The sequence below is a fragment of the Kogia breviceps genome, chromosome 10, assembly GCF_026419965.1.
Source record: "Kogia breviceps isolate mKogBre1 chromosome 10, mKogBre1 haplotype 1, whole genome shotgun sequence".
In the NCBI taxonomy this organism is placed as follows: domain Eukaryota; kingdom Metazoa; phylum Chordata; class Mammalia; order Artiodactyla; family Physeteridae; genus Kogia; species Kogia breviceps.
Window position 1 is genome coordinate 56656065 of NC_081319.1, and position 19400 is coordinate 56675464.

General features: G+C 45.9%; 2 protein-coding genes across 2 annotated transcripts in view; one reads left to right on the forward strand and one right to left on the reverse strand.

Moving 5' to 3' along the window:
* The window catches only part of RBMS3 (RNA binding motif single stranded interacting protein 3), a 1499266-nt gene that overhangs the window by 1464914 nt on the left and 14952 nt on the right, over positions 1–19400 (reverse strand). The window contains exons 2-3 of the mRNA XM_059077389.2: positions 1353–1644; positions 287–501 (exon numbers count right to left, since the gene is read on the reverse strand). Coding sequence (XP_058933372.2) covers positions 287–501; positions 1353–1512 — 375 coding nt within the window. The 5' untranslated portion in view covers positions 1513–1644. The remainder of the gene's footprint in view (positions 1–286; positions 502–1352; positions 1645–19400) is intronic.
* Positions 589–3201, forward strand: LOC136794901 (translation initiation factor IF-2; the record flags this gene model as incomplete). Its single annotated transcript, XM_067043082.1, has 2 exons — positions 589–1452; positions 2933–3201. A coding segment is annotated over one exon (720 nt), but the record flags the coding sequence as incomplete, so codon positions are not given.

Here is a 19400-nt window from a genome sequence, read left to right on the forward strand (position 1 = left end):
GGTGCTGCGCTCCACCCGGCATCACGTTGCCTGGACCAGAAGACTTTTCTCCACACGAACACTGAATACGGAAACCAGGAGGGACTTCTGCACGCGCCTTCCCGTTCAGAAAGTCACTGTCACCCAGCAATTCCCTTCCATCTTACGCCTTCCCTACATCTGCAACCCTCACCACCTCCCGGACGAGGGAATGGGGTGGGGGAGCGCAGGGGTTAAAGTGACAGCAGCTGCCAGAGCTCCGTGGTTTTGTTCAAAAGGTGTCACAGCGCCAACGCGGCGGACCTACCTTGCTCTCGTCCTTCTCGCCGCTGGCTCTCGCTTCGGGATCGTCGCTGTCCTCGGCGCCGGCACTCTTGCCGGGCGGATCATCCGGAGCCGGATGCTGCGGCGGCGACGGCTGCTGTGGCGGCGCCTGGCAGGCTCCGCCAGCTCCCTGGGAGCGGGGGATGGGCTCCGGGCACGGAGAAACTCCCTCCACATCCATCTCCATCTTCCCATTCACTGGAGGACAAGACAAAAGCGGAGCGCAGATTTGACAGAGGCGCCGGCGGCGGCTCAGCTGCCGGTGGCACGCATGGCTCGCCGAGGAGGAGCCGCCTCCCGCGCGCCCGCCCTCCCGCTAGCCTTCGCCCGCGCGCCCCACAGCTCTGCTCGCCGCTAGGCTCCGGCACCGGCGGCGCCGGCCCGGGGAGCGCGAGCAGCGGGTGGCCGCGCGTCCTCGGAGCAGTGGCCTTCAGGAGCCCGCCGGCAGTCCCGCTAAGCCGAGCGCATCCCGGAGGCTGCGGTAGCGACGCCTCCCAGCCGCGCGCCCAGCGCCGGGGCCGCCCGGGGACTCCCTCCCCAGCTGGGCCTCCTGATCCTCGTCGCTTTCCAGCCTCTCTGGGGGCCTCTCGGCGTCTCCCCTCCCCTCCGCCTCTGAACAAAGTTACTGGAAGAACAATCGCATCGCTGGGACCTGCCGGCTGGGACCTCCCGGAGTGGGGCGGGTCAGGTGTAAGTGAAATCTACCATCCCCGCCCGCTGACCAGGCACCGACCCCTCACCCTGCCCGCTCCAGCCGAGGAAGGCAAGGCTTTCCGATTTGTGCCAGGCGGCGGCGGAGCCCTAGAAGGAGGGGAGCCGGCAGAGGGCTGGCGTCCGGGGCGCCCACTCCAACCCCGGGAGACCCCCACCCCCACGCTGGCCCCAGGCCCCACCCGCGCTCCCTCCCGCGGCCGCACGTGTCCCCGGGGTCACCCCTCCCGCGCGCGCGAGTGCATCCCCGCGCTCCCGCGGCCCCGCGCCGCCCAACCGGCGCCTGAGGACTAGCACCAAGCAAGCGGTGGCCAAGGCCGGGCCAGCAGTTCACCTACCTCGCCTCCGTCCCGGTTGCGGGCGGCACCCGCAAGGGGTGGGGCCCCGCGCCCAGAGCGAGGACGCGAGTCTCGCCGCGCAGCAGAGCTCCTCGTAAAGGTCGGCAGCAGAGGGGCGGAGGGGGAGGCGGAGGGAGAGCGAGGGGTCGCGGCCAGGCATCGGCCGCCAGGTGCCCCGGTTGGCGCCAGCTCCCCGCCAGCCCTCTGCGCTGGAAGGGCGTACTCCTCCGGGCAGGGCTCCGGGAGGTGCCGGCGGGGACCCCAGGCGGTGCGGTGAGCTGCGTCTGTAAATCTAGAGAGACAGGTGGAGATGACAAGGGTAGACTTGGGAATTCTTACACGGGGCCCTCCGACAGTCAGGTGATTAGGGTGACTTCTATATTTAACACTACTTGGTCCTGGGGAGTGGCTTACAACTTCACGGGGACTACTACAGCGACTCTGCACTCCCGAGGGACCTTCCGGCAGCTATGGAGGGAAATAAAGGATTATTAAGAAGCTGTTTAATGTTAAATAGAGCCCATTGTTCTGGGCTTTGAGTTCCATAATGCGCCCAAATGGGTCAGCAGATAAATGAACTCTCCGTGCATTTCTTAGCAGAGCTTACTTAGCTTTTTTCCTCCAGCAACAATTGCCTCCTGAAACTAGAAAGTTAAGTTGTTCATCTCCTGACTGCTTTGCATTAACTTAAAGACAACTTTGACAATTTCAAGACACACTGTCCCAATAGACGCAGTTACACAAGAACACAGCATGAGTCCTATCCTTCAATGCAATCTCTTAATCTCTGACTCTAAGAATGATAAAATTAATTGCCACTTTAATTTCATCAGTGCAGACAGTCAATCTAGATAATGCAATGTGAACATGCTTTTGGAAAGAAAAGTTTGGGGATGGAATTACTCATTCTTTTTCTTCAAAATTATGAAAAATTAGATTTCAAGCTCATTTTCTAAATTGGGAACTTGTTCAAAATAACATGAGCTTGCTTTAGTCTGACATTCACTATATTTTTAAAATGACATTACGACCTTTCATGTAGTAATGTGCCAGCCAAGAAAATACAGAGCTTTGTGCCTTTAAAGAAGTTACTTGCGGACTTCCCTGGTGGTGCAGTGGTTAAGAATCTGCAGAGTGAAGTAAGTCAGAAAGAGAAAAACAAATACAGTATGCTAACACATGTATATGGAATCTAAGGAGGAAAGAATAAAAAAGGTCATGAAGTACCTAGGGGTAAGACGGGAATAAAGACACAGACCTACTAGGGCATGGACTTGAGGATATGGCAAGGGGGAAGGGTAAGCTGTGACAAACTGAGAGAGTGGCATGGACATATATACACTACCAAACGTAAAATAGATAGCTAGTGGGAAGCAGCCGCATAGCACAGGGAGATCAGCTCGGTGGTTTGTGACCACTAGAAGGGTGGGAGGGAGGGAGATGCAAGAGGGAAGAGATATGGGAACAAATATATATGTATAACTGATTCACTTTGTTATAAAGCAGAAACTAACACACCATTGTAAAGCAATTATACTCCAATAAAGATGTTAAAAAAAAGAATCTGCCTGCCAATGCAGGAGATACCGTTGGATCCCTGGTCCGGGAAGATCCCACATGCCACGGAGCAACCAACCCCTGCGCCATAACTACTGAGCCCGCGTGCCACAACTACTGAAGCCCACGTGCCTAGACCCCATGCTCCGCAACAAGAGGAGCCACCGCAAAGAGAAGCCCGCGCACCGCAACAGAGTAGCCCCCGCTCCCCGCAACTAGAGAAAGCCCCCGCGCAGTAAAGAAGACCCAAAGCAGCCAAAAATAAATAAATAAGAAAAAAAGAAAAAAAATATTTGTTTTTTTAAAAAAAAGTTACTTGCTTTCCCTTTCCTCCCCAGTACATTGTAATCAATCAATCCTTATAGTATTTTTATAATGGTAAATTCGATGATCTGTGTAAAGAGTTTAGGAGAGTGCCTTAGGGCATAGGGAAAACTCAGTGCCTGTTTTACTGAAAATATTAAGATGATAGAAATTCACCATGAGCACTCATCTGAGAAGAAATTGCTAGTTTAATTAATCTCTTTCTATAAATTATTCTAAAAGATATTTGGCATCTTCAAAAAATGAAGCCCCTTCTGAAGGCAGGAAGAAAGTCAATGGTGTTCTCTGCAGTAAAGTTTTGAATTTGACAGATTTTCCTTTTACAGTGTAGAAATAAAAAGTACATGTCAGTTCCAACAGGAGCTGGAAGAGCTGACTGGAAAGTTATTATTCTTACATGCTTGTTACTTCCAAAATGTGTTTGTGAACTTCAGTGAAGAGTAAATCAAAACAAAGATCCAATACTTCAACTAAATTTGTTCTAAATTTAGGCAAGAGCTTGTAAAGATTCCCATTGTCAAAGGCAAGTATTTTTCCTTTCTCTGCCCTTCTATTTTTGGGGGGGACACAGTTTTTTTTTTGCATCTGTCATAAGTAAATATGGGCTCAGAAAATATATTACATTTCAAAACTGTTGATTGCACCTAATTATGCATGTAAATTGCTACTTCAAGCATGCAGACAGCTTGCAACATTTTGAAAATTTTGCCCTGGTAGTCATCTGAGGTATTTATGTTACTATTTTCCTTTTGCCTTAAATGACTTCATTTCCCCATGAGCTTTCCATTAATGATGGGTCTATGAACAATTCTGACCTCTTGATGTCTCTCTTTTGGATGATTCAAATGAGCAAATCAGCACTTTCAACAAAATCACCCTTATTATTGTTTATACCAGGCCACTTGATTTTTTGAGTCACTGAAATGAGAGTTTACAAGAAGGTATCCTGGAAGAGTCATCTAAACCCTTGCTACTCAAAATGTAGTCGATGGACAGGTAGCGTCCCAACACCTGTATTGTGTGAAATACAGAGTCTCAGTCCCCTTCCCCAGACTGACTGCATCAGAGTCTACCTTTTAACAAGATCTTCAAGTGTTTCCTACCACGTTTAAGTCTGAGAAGTGCTGCTCTAACTCATAGCATAGTTGGCCTTTCTCCATTATAATTCTTTGGCACTGTACCTCTAAAATACCACTCAGAAAGACCTATCAGGAAAACATAATGTTAGACACTTTTTTTTTGTTTTGGTCAAGACATTATAATCTCTTCTCACTCTCCCCCAACCCCTGAGGATCTGAGATCTGAGTGTTGCGTGATGAAAAATTACATCAATTAAGAATCTACCTAGGGCTTCCCTGGTGGCGCAGTGGATGAGAATCCGCCTGCCAATGCAGGGGACACGGGTTCGTGCCCCGGTCCGGGAAGATCACACATGCCGCGGAGTGGCTGAGCCTGTGAGCCATGGCCACTGAGCCTGCACGTCAGGAGCCTGTGCTCAGCAACGGGAGAGGCCACAACAGTGAGAGGCCCGCGTACCACCAAAAAAAAAAAAAAAAAAAAAAAAAAAGAATCTACCTATGTTGTATATCTCTGAAGTATACAATTTTCTAAAATCAAAAGGAATTAACCTAAAAGGGGAATTACACTTTATCTTGAATAATAAATTTTATACAAACATGTGGAACTAATTCCTAAAAAACTTGGTTATTCTTGACCTTCTAGTTAAGATGTGAAAGTCCAGTGCCCACTCTGCTGGGATTATTGATACTTTCTGTTACAATGCAAGCAGAAACCATCACGTTAGTGTCTGTGCCACAACAGTCTATTAAAGCTTCAATAATTAGACATAGGAATGGACTAAATTATATGCTCCAATATTTTTAGGAACTAACAGAACTTGCTGCTTTAAAGAATTTCTTTAAAGCACATGTATACAGATCAATAAGTTATTACTTTTAAAGCCTACCTGGGGACTTCCCTCGTGGCGCAGTGGTTAAAAATGCACCTGCTAATGCAGGGGTTCGAGCCCTGGTCTGGGAAGATCCCACATGCCGCAGAGCAACTAAGCCCGTGTGACACAACTACTAAGCCTGCGCTCTAGAGCCCACGTGCCACAACTACTGAGCCCATGTGCCACAACTACTGAAGCCCACGCACCTAGAGCCTGTGCTCCACAACAAGAAGCCACCGCAATGAGAAGCCTGTGCACCACAACAAAGAGTAGCCCCTGCTCGCTGCAACTAGAGAAATCCCATGCGCTGCAATGAAAACCCAACACAGCCAAAAAAATAAAAATAAAAATAAATAAAGGCTACCTGGTACAGTAGTTCTCACCTGTAAAGTACATGAAATCCCCTGGTGAATGTCCCTGGAAGGCAGACTGGGACTTGGCAGGATGAGGTTCAAGCCTGAGAATCTGTATTTCTAACAAACTTCCAGATGAGGCCATGTTTCTGGTCCTCAGACCTAATAGACTTGTTTTACCTCCATCAATGGTTCTAAAATATTAATCAGTTGGGGAGCTTTTGAAAATCTTCAGTGCCCAAATTACTCCCCAGACAAGTTACATTAGAACCTCTGGGGTTGAGATCTAGGTGTCAGTGGTGTTCAGATTCCAGCTGATTATGATGTATAGCCAAGATTGGGAATCAGTGCTGTCAACCTGTGCTTCTCCAAGGGTCATCTCCAAGACTGAGGCAGCAGCATCTCTGACTGACTCTCAGGCCCCACCCCAGACCTACCGAGTCAGTATCTGCACTCTAAGCTCTCCAAGTGCTGTGTCTGCACATTTCAAGTTTGAGAAGCACGGCTCTAGCGTAGCCCATGGGACACAGGGGTGGCACTCAAACAGCTGCAACCTGATGATAACTACTTCACCTCTTGTCTCTTTACAGATCTATAACCATTCTGAGAAGCTTTCAGAACCCTTACAAGATAAAGTTCCCATTGATGAGACAAATCTATAAGCATCCCTGGATATTTTAACAATCCCGTGGTTAGCAGCGCTGCCCAATAGGACTGCCTACAATGACAGAAATGTGCTGTGTCTGTGCTCTTCAGTAAGTGACTGAATGATGGCCAACGTGACCAAGAAACTTCATTTTCATTCTATTCCATTGTAATTACTTTAAATGTAAACAGCCTCATGTGGTTGCTGGCCCCCTACTGGACAGAGCAGCTCCAGGGTGATCACCCTTCCTGTTCCTCAACCCTTTTTCAAATTCCCAGGTTCAACCCAGGCCCCCCTGCTCAGCCTGTGTACTTATTAATCCCCAGTGAATGCACTGAGACGACAAACATCTGCCTCACCACCTCATCTACATAATAAGTAACATTATGCTTATTATTTTGAATAAGAGGAATTTAACTCGAATTAAATGCCACCGAAAGTTGTCAAAACCTTTTTCATAGTATTCATAATCACGTAGCTTGAATTTTACAGCCTTTTCAAACAGCAGCAGACATGGGGCGCATTTGGAACTGCCTTAAGAAAAAGAGACAAAAGACTGCAAATGGATTTGGGGTAGAAGACACAAAAAGACACCTCATCTCCACCATCTTATTGGTGCACCAGAGAAAGTTCCATAAATTCAGAGGGTATCTGTGTTGAAAATAAATATCAAAATTTGAACATTCCTCCCCAAATGGAAGATGAGATGCAAACAAAGGAGAGGTCAAGGTGCCAGAAGATAGCAAATGAAATTCAAACTAGAAATGCACTCAACAGTTACCCTGAATATGAATATCTAATCTGTGGAATCAATGGGCAGGGAGGGGGGGGTAGGGCAGAGATGGGACAAAAATACACGTGATTTGAAACAGGCACCAGCCCCCTGGAGCCTTCCCTTTTCCAAGGTGAGAAAATCAGCACCACTGCCCACAATCACAACACACTGCCTCCACCACGCAGGCTCCCAGGAACCCCGTGAGGTGGATATGATCAGGAAAGAGATTATTCAGGGGACATGATTTTAACTGACACATCTCAGAGCAAAAATAAGCAAATTCCTACTTGAGAGGGAAGAGGACAGTGTCAGCCCTTGCCTTTGATTGAAAGTGTGAATTAGCACAACCTACCTCATACCAGGAGGCCAACATCAGGAAAACATTTCATCAAGGTCTGTGCTTTGCTCAGCTGCCAGTTTGGTACCGTGTGATGCAAGATTATGCCCATAAAGAAATGTGTAGCCAAGGGCAACAGCCTCACTTCTGAGGATGGTCACTTCTTAGCAACTGAAACCAATAAATAAAGAAACTCCAGGGGACTTCAGACAATACGCTTTCAGGAGGTTGGCCGTGAGCTCAGAAGCCATTCAGAACTGTCCTGACATTCAGGCACCTAAGATCCCCATCACCCAGGCTCTCCTTTCCTTCAGAAACTGAGGGCAAGTTTCTTCACATTGATTCACACCAATCCAGCTCAGAAGGGAGCAGAAGAGTGACAATGAAAGAAGAAAATATTCACTCCCCTCATTAATGGTCTAAAGTTATCTGTTTACAGAGCTTTCCATATGCCCTGCCTAATTAAGATCACAGCTAATTAAGATCAAGTCACAAGCCCCAGTCATTGTTCTAGGCAATGTTTGGAGGATTCGTCTACCCTTCATGTGTTCAAACACACACGTTTCTTGGCTAAACTTTTAGGTGTAGTTTATGAACAAAAAGAATCCCAGGGATTCTGAACTTTAACTTCTGGGTCACCTAAAAATATTCCAGAAGATTTTGCAATTTTAAGAGCAAAGGCCCCAGCAACATGGGAGCAAGTCTGCCTAGGAAGAGGGTCTTTTTGTCTTCCTGACTCTTGTACAGAATGAGAGTTTCACTGAGTTGGTTCTAGATGTGACCAGTGTCAAAATATCCCCTTTATTACTGATAAAGTCTAGGTGGAAGGAAGGAGTTGCTATCTGTCAGCAAATGGGCTTCTTATTTCTGAATACCTGGATCAGACAGACAAATCCACCCAGTCACACACCTCTCCTGGAGCAGAGAGAGGAAGAGAGTAGAGAGATGCCAGGAGTGCATCCTGAACTCCCTATGCCTGGAAAGAATCCTCAGAAGTGGAGAAGTGTTAATCCCCCAAATGACCTCTGCTTCACTATCAGCCCCAGACCCATATCCTGTGTCCCAGTCGCCCTTGCTGCTTGGTGCCCTCAGTGGTGGGAGAATTCTGGGAGTCCACCCTGGATAGCTCCTCTTCCCGCCTCTTATATCCCTCACTGGTCCTGGGTGTCCCCCGGCCATCATCAGCTCTGCCAGCCCCACTCCCCTCAATTGTAGAACTAACTTACCGGCTCTTAGATGTGATTGGTCAGAATTAACATTCGTTGCACAAAGCTCTCTGGAATCACATTCCTCCCCTGGCTCCCATTAGCGTCAGACAGACATCAACTGAGCAAACCAGAAATTTCACGGAGGTGTAAAGCTGGCAGAGGTGATGCTCCAGCAAGTGCCTTTTATCTTACAGGTGCCTAATAAATATTACATTTTCATAATTTGGCTTTTTAAATCAGAAATTATGTTCCATTCTCTTGCATAGTATATTTTAGAAGACCCACCTAATGCAGTGCCCTGCACAAGGTAGCCACTAAATAAATGTTTGAGAAGGAATATTAAAAACCTTGTATGGGGCTTCCCTGGTGGCGCAGTGGTTGAGAGTCCGCCTGCCGATGCAGGGGACACGGGTTCGTGCCCCGGTCCGGGAAGATCCCACATGCCGCGGAGCGGCTGGGCCCGTGAGCCATGGCCGCTGAGCCTGTGCTCCGCAACGGGAGAGGCCACTACAGTGAGAGGCCCGTATACCGCAAAAAAAAAAAAAAAACCTTGTATGTGAAGGCTTAGGAATGACTTTGTATCTCATCTTGGAAAATTCAGTCTTCAAAAAAGTAAAACAAGAATAGGCAATTTGGAAACTAGGCTTTTACCATGGACTTTCCGTGATCACATGTTTGTATCAATGTCACTGAACCATTGCAAGAGGGTAAATAACTGTAACTTTGCACAAGGACCTTGTCTGAGTCCCCATCTCCTTTTTTTATGAATAGAGGAACCTATAATTCCTTTTAGCTCAAAGACTCTGAGATAACAATAGTAGATATTTTCTGACCAGTTAATTGAACAATGAAAGCATCCAATAATCCAGTGATGAGGAAACCCTCTTTAGTTTGGAATGATATGCTTTCATTTTCATCTATTAAATATCAAATCTCACATAACTACATCACTTTGCTATACACCTGAAACTAACACAACATTGTAAACCAGCTATATTCCAATATAAAATAAAAGTTTAAACAAATAGCAAGTCTCTTCCCCTATTTCAAGACATGGCCATTGGTGTCTGGGTCATCATGTCCTTTATTTGTAACTTTGCTTTTCACTTTGGAACGGAGTATAAGTAACATGTAAAACTACAGTCATAATTAGGTAAGACATTTGGGGGAACCAGGAATTTAAATGTAAATACAAAACACACAGGGAACAAGCCACAGAGACAGCAATAAACATAACAAATGAGCACGTAAGGAAAACCAGTATCCTGTGGGTGATGACCAGCAAGATTCACCTTGATGTATCTCCAGAGAAAAGAGAAGGACCACTTATGGTGAAGAAATGGAAATTTCACTGGGTGATTTATATCTTTATAATGGTGCTCATGTCTCTTAGGAATATCATACAAGCTTGGAAATTAAGGCCTAAGTGAACACAAACTACTTCTTCTCACTTCTCCCTCAGAGTACAGGCTGTCAGCCCTGTGCTCTGTGGGCACAGTTGTGTCACATGTCACTGGTCACCACTCTACTGCCTAAATCAATGCCTTTCTGGCTCCTGATCTGAGCTGTCCTGTATTTCACTCCAAACATCCCAGGAAGCTCCTCGGTCTTGTTTCCCTTCTCACGCTCTGACTGCCCCCTTACCAACTGTCTTTTTCACTCTTCTTTTCCTCCCCATCTTCAAGCAACCTGTTCTCCATGTGTCCTTTGTTCAGAGAGCTCACAAAACATCCTCATCTCGGAGAAACAGCATCCCTGTCAATCACCAGAGAGATCCAGAAGAGCATTAGGTATCAACAGGTAGCATCTCTTTCAATGATCATGACACCTCTCTGCAGAGCCATTACACAAGGAAATTGTTATACAAGGAAACCAGGGTTCTGACAGTCTGAGTAACAAGCCTAAAGCCACCATCCTGGTAGTGGCAGAATCAGAGCTTGAACCCAGGCTTGCCTGACTCATTTCATGATCATACACCTATGCATATCAATTATCAGTGAACTCAATGCTTTACAGCACAATAGTCATTTGTGTTGCTCGCACACCTGTGGTGCACACAGAGCTGGGTGGCTGTGACGTGCTCCTGGCACTGTCATCCAAGCAGCTCAGCTGGGCTCACTCTGGGCACTGGCCACTGGCTGGGACTCTGGGGCCTCACCAGAGGTTACTTGGGCTTCCTCACAGCATGGAGGCTGGATTCCAAGAGCAAAGAGCCTAATGGAAGGACGCAGTAGCACAGGGTATTTTTATGACTTAATCACAGTGTCATTCCTGCTGTGCTGTTGGTCGAAGCAAACACAAAGGCCCACCCAGGTTCAAAAGGAGGCTGCACAGACGCCACCTGTCAATGAGGAAGAAAGTAGCGAGGTACTAGATGGAAAAACCTGTAGAAAAGGAGGAAACCCTGTTGCAGCCATCGGTGGAAGAAACAAGCTGCCGCATCATGAGTCCTCTCAAAAGCCCACCTGTGAAGATGACTTTCAAACTTTTATCTCCAAGCCCTGACATCTCTGTTGAAGCCAGTTTCACAGTTCTGATTGTCTATTAGAATTTTCAAAACCCAGATTCACAAAGCTCTTTGTTAAAACCAAGCCTTACTTATTCTTCAAGATTTACCTGAAGCAGCTCTGTTCTTCCTCATCACCAGGGCTGACCAGCTCATGTGCGGCTTTGACTCCTTGGTTCCCAGGTCCCAACAGGCGCCTGCTCAGACCTATTCCTCCTACTCATCAAATATAATAGTTTATTCATTCATTCAAGAACATGTATTGAGTACCTACTATGTAATTGGCCCTGCCTTGGTTATTGTTAATTAGTGATGGAGATTCAATAGTACACATGCACACACACACAAATATGTGTGGGAAAAAATATATATATATAAATATACATACTGTCTTTGTTTTCAAGTAATTTAGAGGCTTATGCAAAACAAATAGACAAGTCAACAAATCACAATTGTTATAGGTATTAGATTCCAAGTAAACTTGGATGCTGAGGTTGCAAAGAAAAGACGTACTAACCTAGATTTGGGTAAGGAAAAGGAGAAGGAAGTGAGTTCTGAGCCAAGTTTGAAGGAATAGTAGGAGTTGTGGTCCATCTGAGCTCAAACATTACAAACAGAAATCAAAACAAAACGAAATATATGCTGTTCAGCTCAGGATGACTTTGAGTTGATCTCCGAGAGACAGTCTCTGAGGCACTGAATGATACCCAAAGCTGAAACTCTAACTCTATTGGAATGTGTCCAACCTGTAGAAGGTATGCTAATTTAATTGAGATGAACCAGCATCACTGAGCATCATCATGTTGGAAAGTCAGTGTAGGGAGATTTTAAAAAATTTTTTACAGAAATTTGAAGAGCTTTTTTCAGTGATGGGGAAAGACGTCTCTCATGGCCTGTGCGCTTGAGCTTTGCCAACTTCCCCTGACACCCATTCCTCACCATGTCTGTTGCATGCCCTGCTTTGCGTGTGTCACAGGAGATGACACGTCTGGACTCCCTTGCATACTGTCTTAATGTAAGTCTGTGGTAGGATGTGGAAAGCAGAGGGTGCAAGAGGGGGGCTGGGAGCTTTCTCCCTTTCCTCTTGCCCCCACCCCTAGCCAGCGGTTGGGGCAGCACCCACCCCCGCCGCCCACCATGTAGCCCGATTCTGGGATTAGGTAACACACCCTCCCCTGTGGACCTGTAGCCCTGGGGTGCACCCGCCTCCTGCTCTGGCTAGTTTCAGCATCCCCTGGCCGCCACCCCATAGCTGACACCTTCTATCACAACCCCTTATATCTGAAAGACTGGGGTGGTGTCAGCTTTCCTGACTGGACCCTGACTGATGAACCGAGCTAGCTCATTTCAAAAAATTATTTTTAATTGTGGCACAATGCACATAACACAAAAGTGACCATCTTAATCATATTTCAGTATGTAGTTCAGTGACACTGAGTTACATTCTCGTGGTTGTAGAATCTTCACCCCATCCATCTCCAGAACTCTTCTCATTTGTAAAACTGAAACTCTGTCCCCACTAAACACTGACCCCTCATTTCCTCCCCCCAAGCCCCTGCAGCCACCACTCTACACTCTGTATGAATCTGACTGCTCTGGGTACCTCATGTAAGGGGAACCATACAGTACTTGTCCTTTTGTGACTGGTTTACTTCACTTAACATAATGTCCTCCCGGCTCATCCATATTGTAGCATGCAGCTCATTTTAACACCAGAGCAGTTGGCTTTCAGTGGCAGAAATCATTGACTCAACCTTGTCTTCTAATCCTATGCTGAGTAATAAGTAGGATTTCTGGCATTAAGCCTACTGATCCTCTATGTTTCCATTACAAGTTTAAGTAAGAGACTTGCCAGGGTCCAGAAATTGAGGCCCCGGGAGGAGTTCAGCATAAGACGGCTCCTCTTCCTATCCCATGTCGGCCACTCTGTGACCTTGGACAAATCAGCCTGGTCTCTCTCTGATCTCAGTTTTGTCACCATTACTCTGTGAATCATAAACCCTGCCTTGCACAGCTAGAAGAATTATATTTTTCCTACATATTTACTTTTATTCCATATTCTTAGTTTTTAATATTTGATGCTTCATACCTTGCTAGCTTGTTTGTACAGTTAAAACTTCATATGCTTTTGTTGACACAGTATCAATAAAAAGAACTGAAAATGTGCACATTTCTTTCCCTGGTGGCAAAGCTTCAGAGAGGTGATTACTTAAGAGTAGAAGCTTCTGATGTCTGACAATATAATTTCAAATCCTAACTGCACCATCAGTAAATGTGTGACTTTGGAAAGTTACCTAAATTATTAAATTTCTCTGGGCCTCAATTTCCCCATCTGTAATATGGGTATAATAATAGCTCCTATACCTTTGGGTTGTCATGGGGATTAAATGACAAAATTACCTCAAGCTTTTACTTATCACATTTATAAATATACATTAGGGATTATTAGACTCCATTTTAATGGCAAATTTAAAATCTTAATGGATCCAGCCTTGAAAGATCCCTTGAAACTTTTCATCCCATAGAGAGGATTCTAGTGTGGGTATATTAGGACACACTGATAAAGGATACTTCTGCCCCAATTTGCAGCCTTCACCTGCCTTTCGCAAACTCCAGGGTGTAATATCAAGTTAGGTCGCCTGTCTGTATGGGTTGGACCAGCTGCAGGGGCCTGATCTGCCCTCTATATGCTTGAATGGTGGGACTCCATGGCGCTATATTTTTTGTGTAGTCAGAAGTCTAGATTTTGACTAAAACCCCAAACAGGGCCAACCGTGGTCTTCTTACAAGGGCAAAACTTTTGCTCAACCACAGTCCAAAACTCTCAGGAGTGTATAGTGAGACTTACCCATTCATTTCCTCCTTGAGAAAGAGAACAAAATATCTACCTCATGCGTTCATCCATTCATTCCACAAGCCTTTCTGAGGCCTGTCCAGGAACTAAATAAAGATACCAGAGATACAGAAATGCAAAACACAGCTCTAGCCCTCCAGGAGCTCAGGAGACTGATATCTAGCCCAAGGTGCTGGAGTAACCCAGGGGTGAGGGAGGAGGTGATGGCAGAGCTGAATCTGGAAGACTGAAGAGGCTTTAACAAGGAAGAATAAAAGGAAGGGAGTGTAATTTTCAAGGTAGAGGGAACAACGGGACAGGGCGTGGAGGTTGAGAATGACAGGGCACATTGCAGGCACTCACACATGTACAGGAGAAATGAGAGGGGGATGCAAAGGTTGGCTGCATCCAGACCACGAAGGCACTTGCATGTCATGTAAGGGGCTCAGACATTACACCATGCATGCTGGGGTAGGGGGGATGTGGTGGTGTTTTAAGTTGCAACTAAGAAGAGGTAGGAGATTCTATGACAACTCTATGGAGAAGATAAGACTAGGAGGCAGGGAAAACAACTAAGATACCATAGCAGTAACAGAAGCAAGCAATAAGATTTTTAATAAGTCAAGTGGCCACAGAAAGGAAGAGAAAGCGTTGGATTCTAAATTAGAATTAGAAAGTATGATCAACAGTACTGGGTGAGTCATTAGATGTACTTGTTGCTTCTAAGTTAAGAGTACTAGGACTTCCCTGGTGGCCCAGTGGGTAAGACTCCGAGCTCCCAATGCAGAGGCCCCAGGTTCAATCCCTGGTTGGGCAACTAGATCCCGCATGCATGCTGCAACTAAAAGATCCCGCATGCTGCAACTAAGACCCAGAGCAGCCTAAATAAATAAATAAATATTTAAAAAATAAATTAAGAGTTCCAAGGTCACTGAGCAAACTATAAATATCCTTGGGCCACATGTGAGGACACCAGCAAGGTTTCCAAAGCTGGTTAAAGTAAGAGCAAAATCTATGAGCCGTGCAGTTATCAGATTTCAACCAAAGTTGACCTACTATACCATCAGCTATGCATTGGAATATCAGAGGCCAACAAATTTATTGTTGAGGGGAAAAAAGGAAAAATCCATACCTTCAATATGCAGCACATTTTTGCTTCTATGTTTATAGTGTTACTCATTCTGAAGTTTCCTTTGAGTCCTTTGCCATGAAACTAAGTGTATGCTTTTCTGTGTCAAACCTCAAACATCCAAAGACTCTATTTTCCATTGTCCTTAAGCAACTCTTCAGTTAACCATGTCCAAACAATGAGAATCCACTGGTTCTATTCTTAAGTATTACCAAATGCGAATGTTCCCTAACCTCCTTGAATAACCCACACCAGTTCTTAAAACCCTTCACATGATGCAAACTGTGCTCACAGCTGTGGTAACTCACTCCCGTGACCAGGTGAGCCTCCCCTCTAGCGTTATGTGGAGTGCACTGCAGAATAGCCCTTGTACCAAATGTGTAGACTTTCAATGGACCAGATTGTATGAATGGAAATGACTTCTCCCTCAGAGGTCAGAGCAAGGTGAACTACACTAAATATAATTTGCTAAAATATTATACTCCCCAGGTTCCAAAGCTAATCATTCACTTTTCACAAATAAAAGAATTTTGGTTTGCAATGGGAGAAGTAATGACCCTGAACACCAATTCCAGAATGAGAGGCTTATCTTCAGTGTTCTCTGGCCTCACAGTTTGTATATATAATTAGGATAAGGCAACCATTTTGGATTATATGATTGAAAGACACTACTACAGGACACAATTATCATATGTTTTAATTTGCCAGGTCTAAGAAGGTCTTAGTGAGTGGATGATTGGCCCTTTCACTGGCCACATTTTGAGAAGGTATTTGGCAAGTTGGGCCGTAGGTATCAGGTGGCCAGGATCCAGAGTTGGAACCCAGTGAAACAACAAAGGAGATCAGGAGTGAAAGGTGGAGTCAATTCAGGGCTGAAACCAGAAAGGAATATTAGCTATCAGTTTCAGTAGAGATGTTTTTGGGCTGCAAGTAACAAAAAACCAACTCAAACTGTTTTAACAATGAAGGGAATTTATTGGTCCTTGGAACTAGAATGTCTGGAAATAATATAGTTTCTGGTACAGATTGAACTGGGCTCTGCTTAATTTCACGACCATTCTCTTGGACGCATCTTTATCTGTTGTATCATCTTAGCCCTCATGCTGGCTCCACAATTATTAGACTCACCCTCCCAGGAACTAACCACCACGGCAAACAAAGTATGATAATCTGATCGATGTAAGCCAGTCAGATCCTGGATCTGGGGTGGGGGTCCATCCCACCCAACCACACGCCTGCCAAAACAGAAAAGGGCTGGGATGGATGCTGGAGAGGAGTCAGTGGTCACTGAGAGCAGGAGGGTGAAGCCAGGGAGGAGGGAAGCAAAAAAAAAAAAAAAAAAGCACAGCCTTCAGCTGTGCTGAAGGCACAGCAGCCACGGCTCTGGCATCAGACTCAACCCACTAAACACCAGAGACCCTCATCCTAGAGCAAAGCCAGCAGGGGATGGTAGGTTTACTGCATCCTTCCAGCTGTAACAGGTGCCTAAAAATAACTCCTGAGGGAGGATTGCAGCTAAGACCTACATTCACCACAGTCACTTCCGGATTTTAATTATTACAAAAGGAACAGAAAAGAACAATGACGACTATAATGCCAGAAAGCTCACAGCAGTAAATCATTGCTCTAGAATAAGAAAAAGAGGCATTCATCCTTGCAAGCATCTAGTGGACTATTTAGAAAATACTTTGTCTGCTCTTCAGACAAAGTAGAAGTCTGAAATGCTAAACATTTCATTAAATAAAACAGTTTGTTTCCTAAGAACTGCACCATGAGCACTGACAGGATGTTCCAGGACTGATCCTTCGATAGGAGCAGGAATTGTACATGGTAGTGTCGTCTGGGAAGGGTCAGGGTCACCACCATCAGGAAAGTGCATTTTACAGTATATCAAGATCTGAGTACAGAGTAGTGAGGAGCGTTCCCTGTGGTATACAGTAGGTCCTTGTTTTTTTTTTTTTTTTTTGTGGTATGCGGGCCTCTTACTGCCGTGGCCTCTCCCGTTGCGGAGCACAGGCTCCGGACGCGCAGGCCTAGCGGCCATGGCTCACGGGCTTAGCCGCTCCGCGGCACGTGGGATCCTCCCGGACCAGGGCACGAACCCGTGACCCCTGCATCGGCAGGCGGACTCTCAACCACTGCGCCACCAGGGAAGCCCTAGGTCCTTGTTGATTGTCTATTTTATATATAGCAGTGTGTACATGTCAATCCCCAAATCCCAATCCATCCCTCCCCCCCAACCCTTCCCCCCACACCCTCAGTAACTGCAAGTTTGTTTTCAAAGTCCATGAGTCTGTTTCTGTTTTGTAAATAATTTCATTTGTATCATTTGTTTTAGATTCCACATATAAGCGATAACTGAATCACTTTGCTGTACACCTGAAACTAACACAATATTGTTAATCATCTATACTTCAGTATAAAATAAAAAGATCTGAGTACAAATACCACTTGTTTTGTTTTGTTTGTATCAAGGAAGTCCATCTAAGAATAAATCAATTAGTATTTAAAAACCTTGCAGAGTACTCGGTAAGTAGTAGGTACTCAGTAAATGTTCATTGAATTAAAGCATTTACTGAGCACCTCATAAGCACTGTGACAGGCACTGGTGGTCATTTAGCAGACCCTGTATGTGCTCCTGGGCACTCACCATTCCTGAGTACAGGGATGGCTTTTGCGTGGATTACAAGCATCTGAGACTATGCTCCAGGGAGGCGCTTGGTCTGCATGTGGGGAGGCTGGAAGTGCTGGGTGGTCACTGTCCCTGCCAGCAGCTCTCCACCAGTGACATATGGGAATGGGGGCAGAAGTGCCCCAGCTTCTTTGCCTCCCGGGTGGGGCAGCTCTGAGGTGTGTCCTATGCTGCCTCACAGATGTGTTGAGTTGGCCTGAGACCAGTTGCCTGCAGCACTAACCTGCTCATTAATATACATGGGCTTCCTTGCCTTCATTTTCTCACTTTCCCACTCTCCTGCCAACGCTTCCTGGGATAACCTACTAAATAAGCCCTTTTTGCTTGTGACTTTGTCTCATGATCAGCTTCTGGAGGAACACAGCATATGATGTAGCCCTTCTAACAGCCATTATTTCTGTCTTCCTGAAAATCAGAACCCTAATATTTGGGGGCGGGGCAGTAAGCCTAGCCCTAGGAGATGGATTGTTACTGGGATACACCAAACATCACAATTTCATTTTCAGCTTTTCCAACCAATCTTGCAACTGCAAGGGTATGACCACCTTAGCCAGTGAGATATAAGCATAAGGTGGGTGGAAATCTTCTGGAGAAGCTCCTGTTCTCCTGATAAAACATTATAGATGCAGCTGCCCTCTTCCTGCCTCGAAAGTATTGATAACTGTGGTACCATTTGACATTTGCTGCAACAAAGAGCTTCATGGAAAAGAATGTGCTGCCCCAGCACCCCTTCCCACCCCCCACCAGAAAGAGCAACGGCCTATCTCAGAGGCCTCTCCTCCCACAAGAGGGGAAGGGAGAGCCCTATTTACGTCAACTTCATTCCATTTTCTGTTACATGCGGCCCAAAGCAGTCCTAACCAATACAAATACCCAGCATTGTGTTAAGAGTTGAAAGAGATCAATAAGGAACAACCCATGACTGTTTCACTGAGGAGTGAAAACTAAGTTATAAGATAATTAGAACCATTTTTATTAACTCTAAGATAATGGGTGTGATGCAATAGTTTGTTCAAGCACAGGCTGAACAACTATTTGGCACAGGCTCGAGTGCTGTGAAGTGTTTGAGGCTAGAGGGGCCTTTAGATCCCTTCCAGCTGCAAGTTTCTATCATCCTCTTACTGCAGGGCAGGAACAAATCAGAGTAGTATTGCCGGAAGTGCTCAGGGAAAAAGAGGAGAAAGAAATGGGCTTTGAGTGTTGGACAGGATGTGAAGAAAGTGAAATAAAGAGCATGGCAACCAGAGCAAGGGGTTGGAAATACATGCTGCAGAAATGCTGGCAACAACTCATTGTTGAAAACCCTGAACTTGGACCCTCCACTGCATGCGCATGCCCCCGCGCGCGCGCGCACGCACACACACACACACACACACACACACACACACACACACACACACACACACACACAGAAATGACGGGGCAGCAGAGGCAGGTGTAGACGTCTTAGCCATCTCAGAGGAGCATGTTTCCACTGGAATGTCTGCTCTGACTGGATCCAGCTGATCTTGCTTTAAGCTCTCTTAGGAATCTCTAAGTCAGCTCAATGGATAATGACAAAAGTGTGAGCTTCTGTTCCACCACTTTCTGCTGATGAGACGGGGATGTCCTCAGGTGTGACATTCAGTGCCAAGTGAAAAGAGTGGGAGAGATGGAAGCTGGACCCCGAGGAAAGCCTGGCATTACAGCACCTGTAAATCATTTGCTATTCCTAACCAGAACCCTGTGAACTGGCAG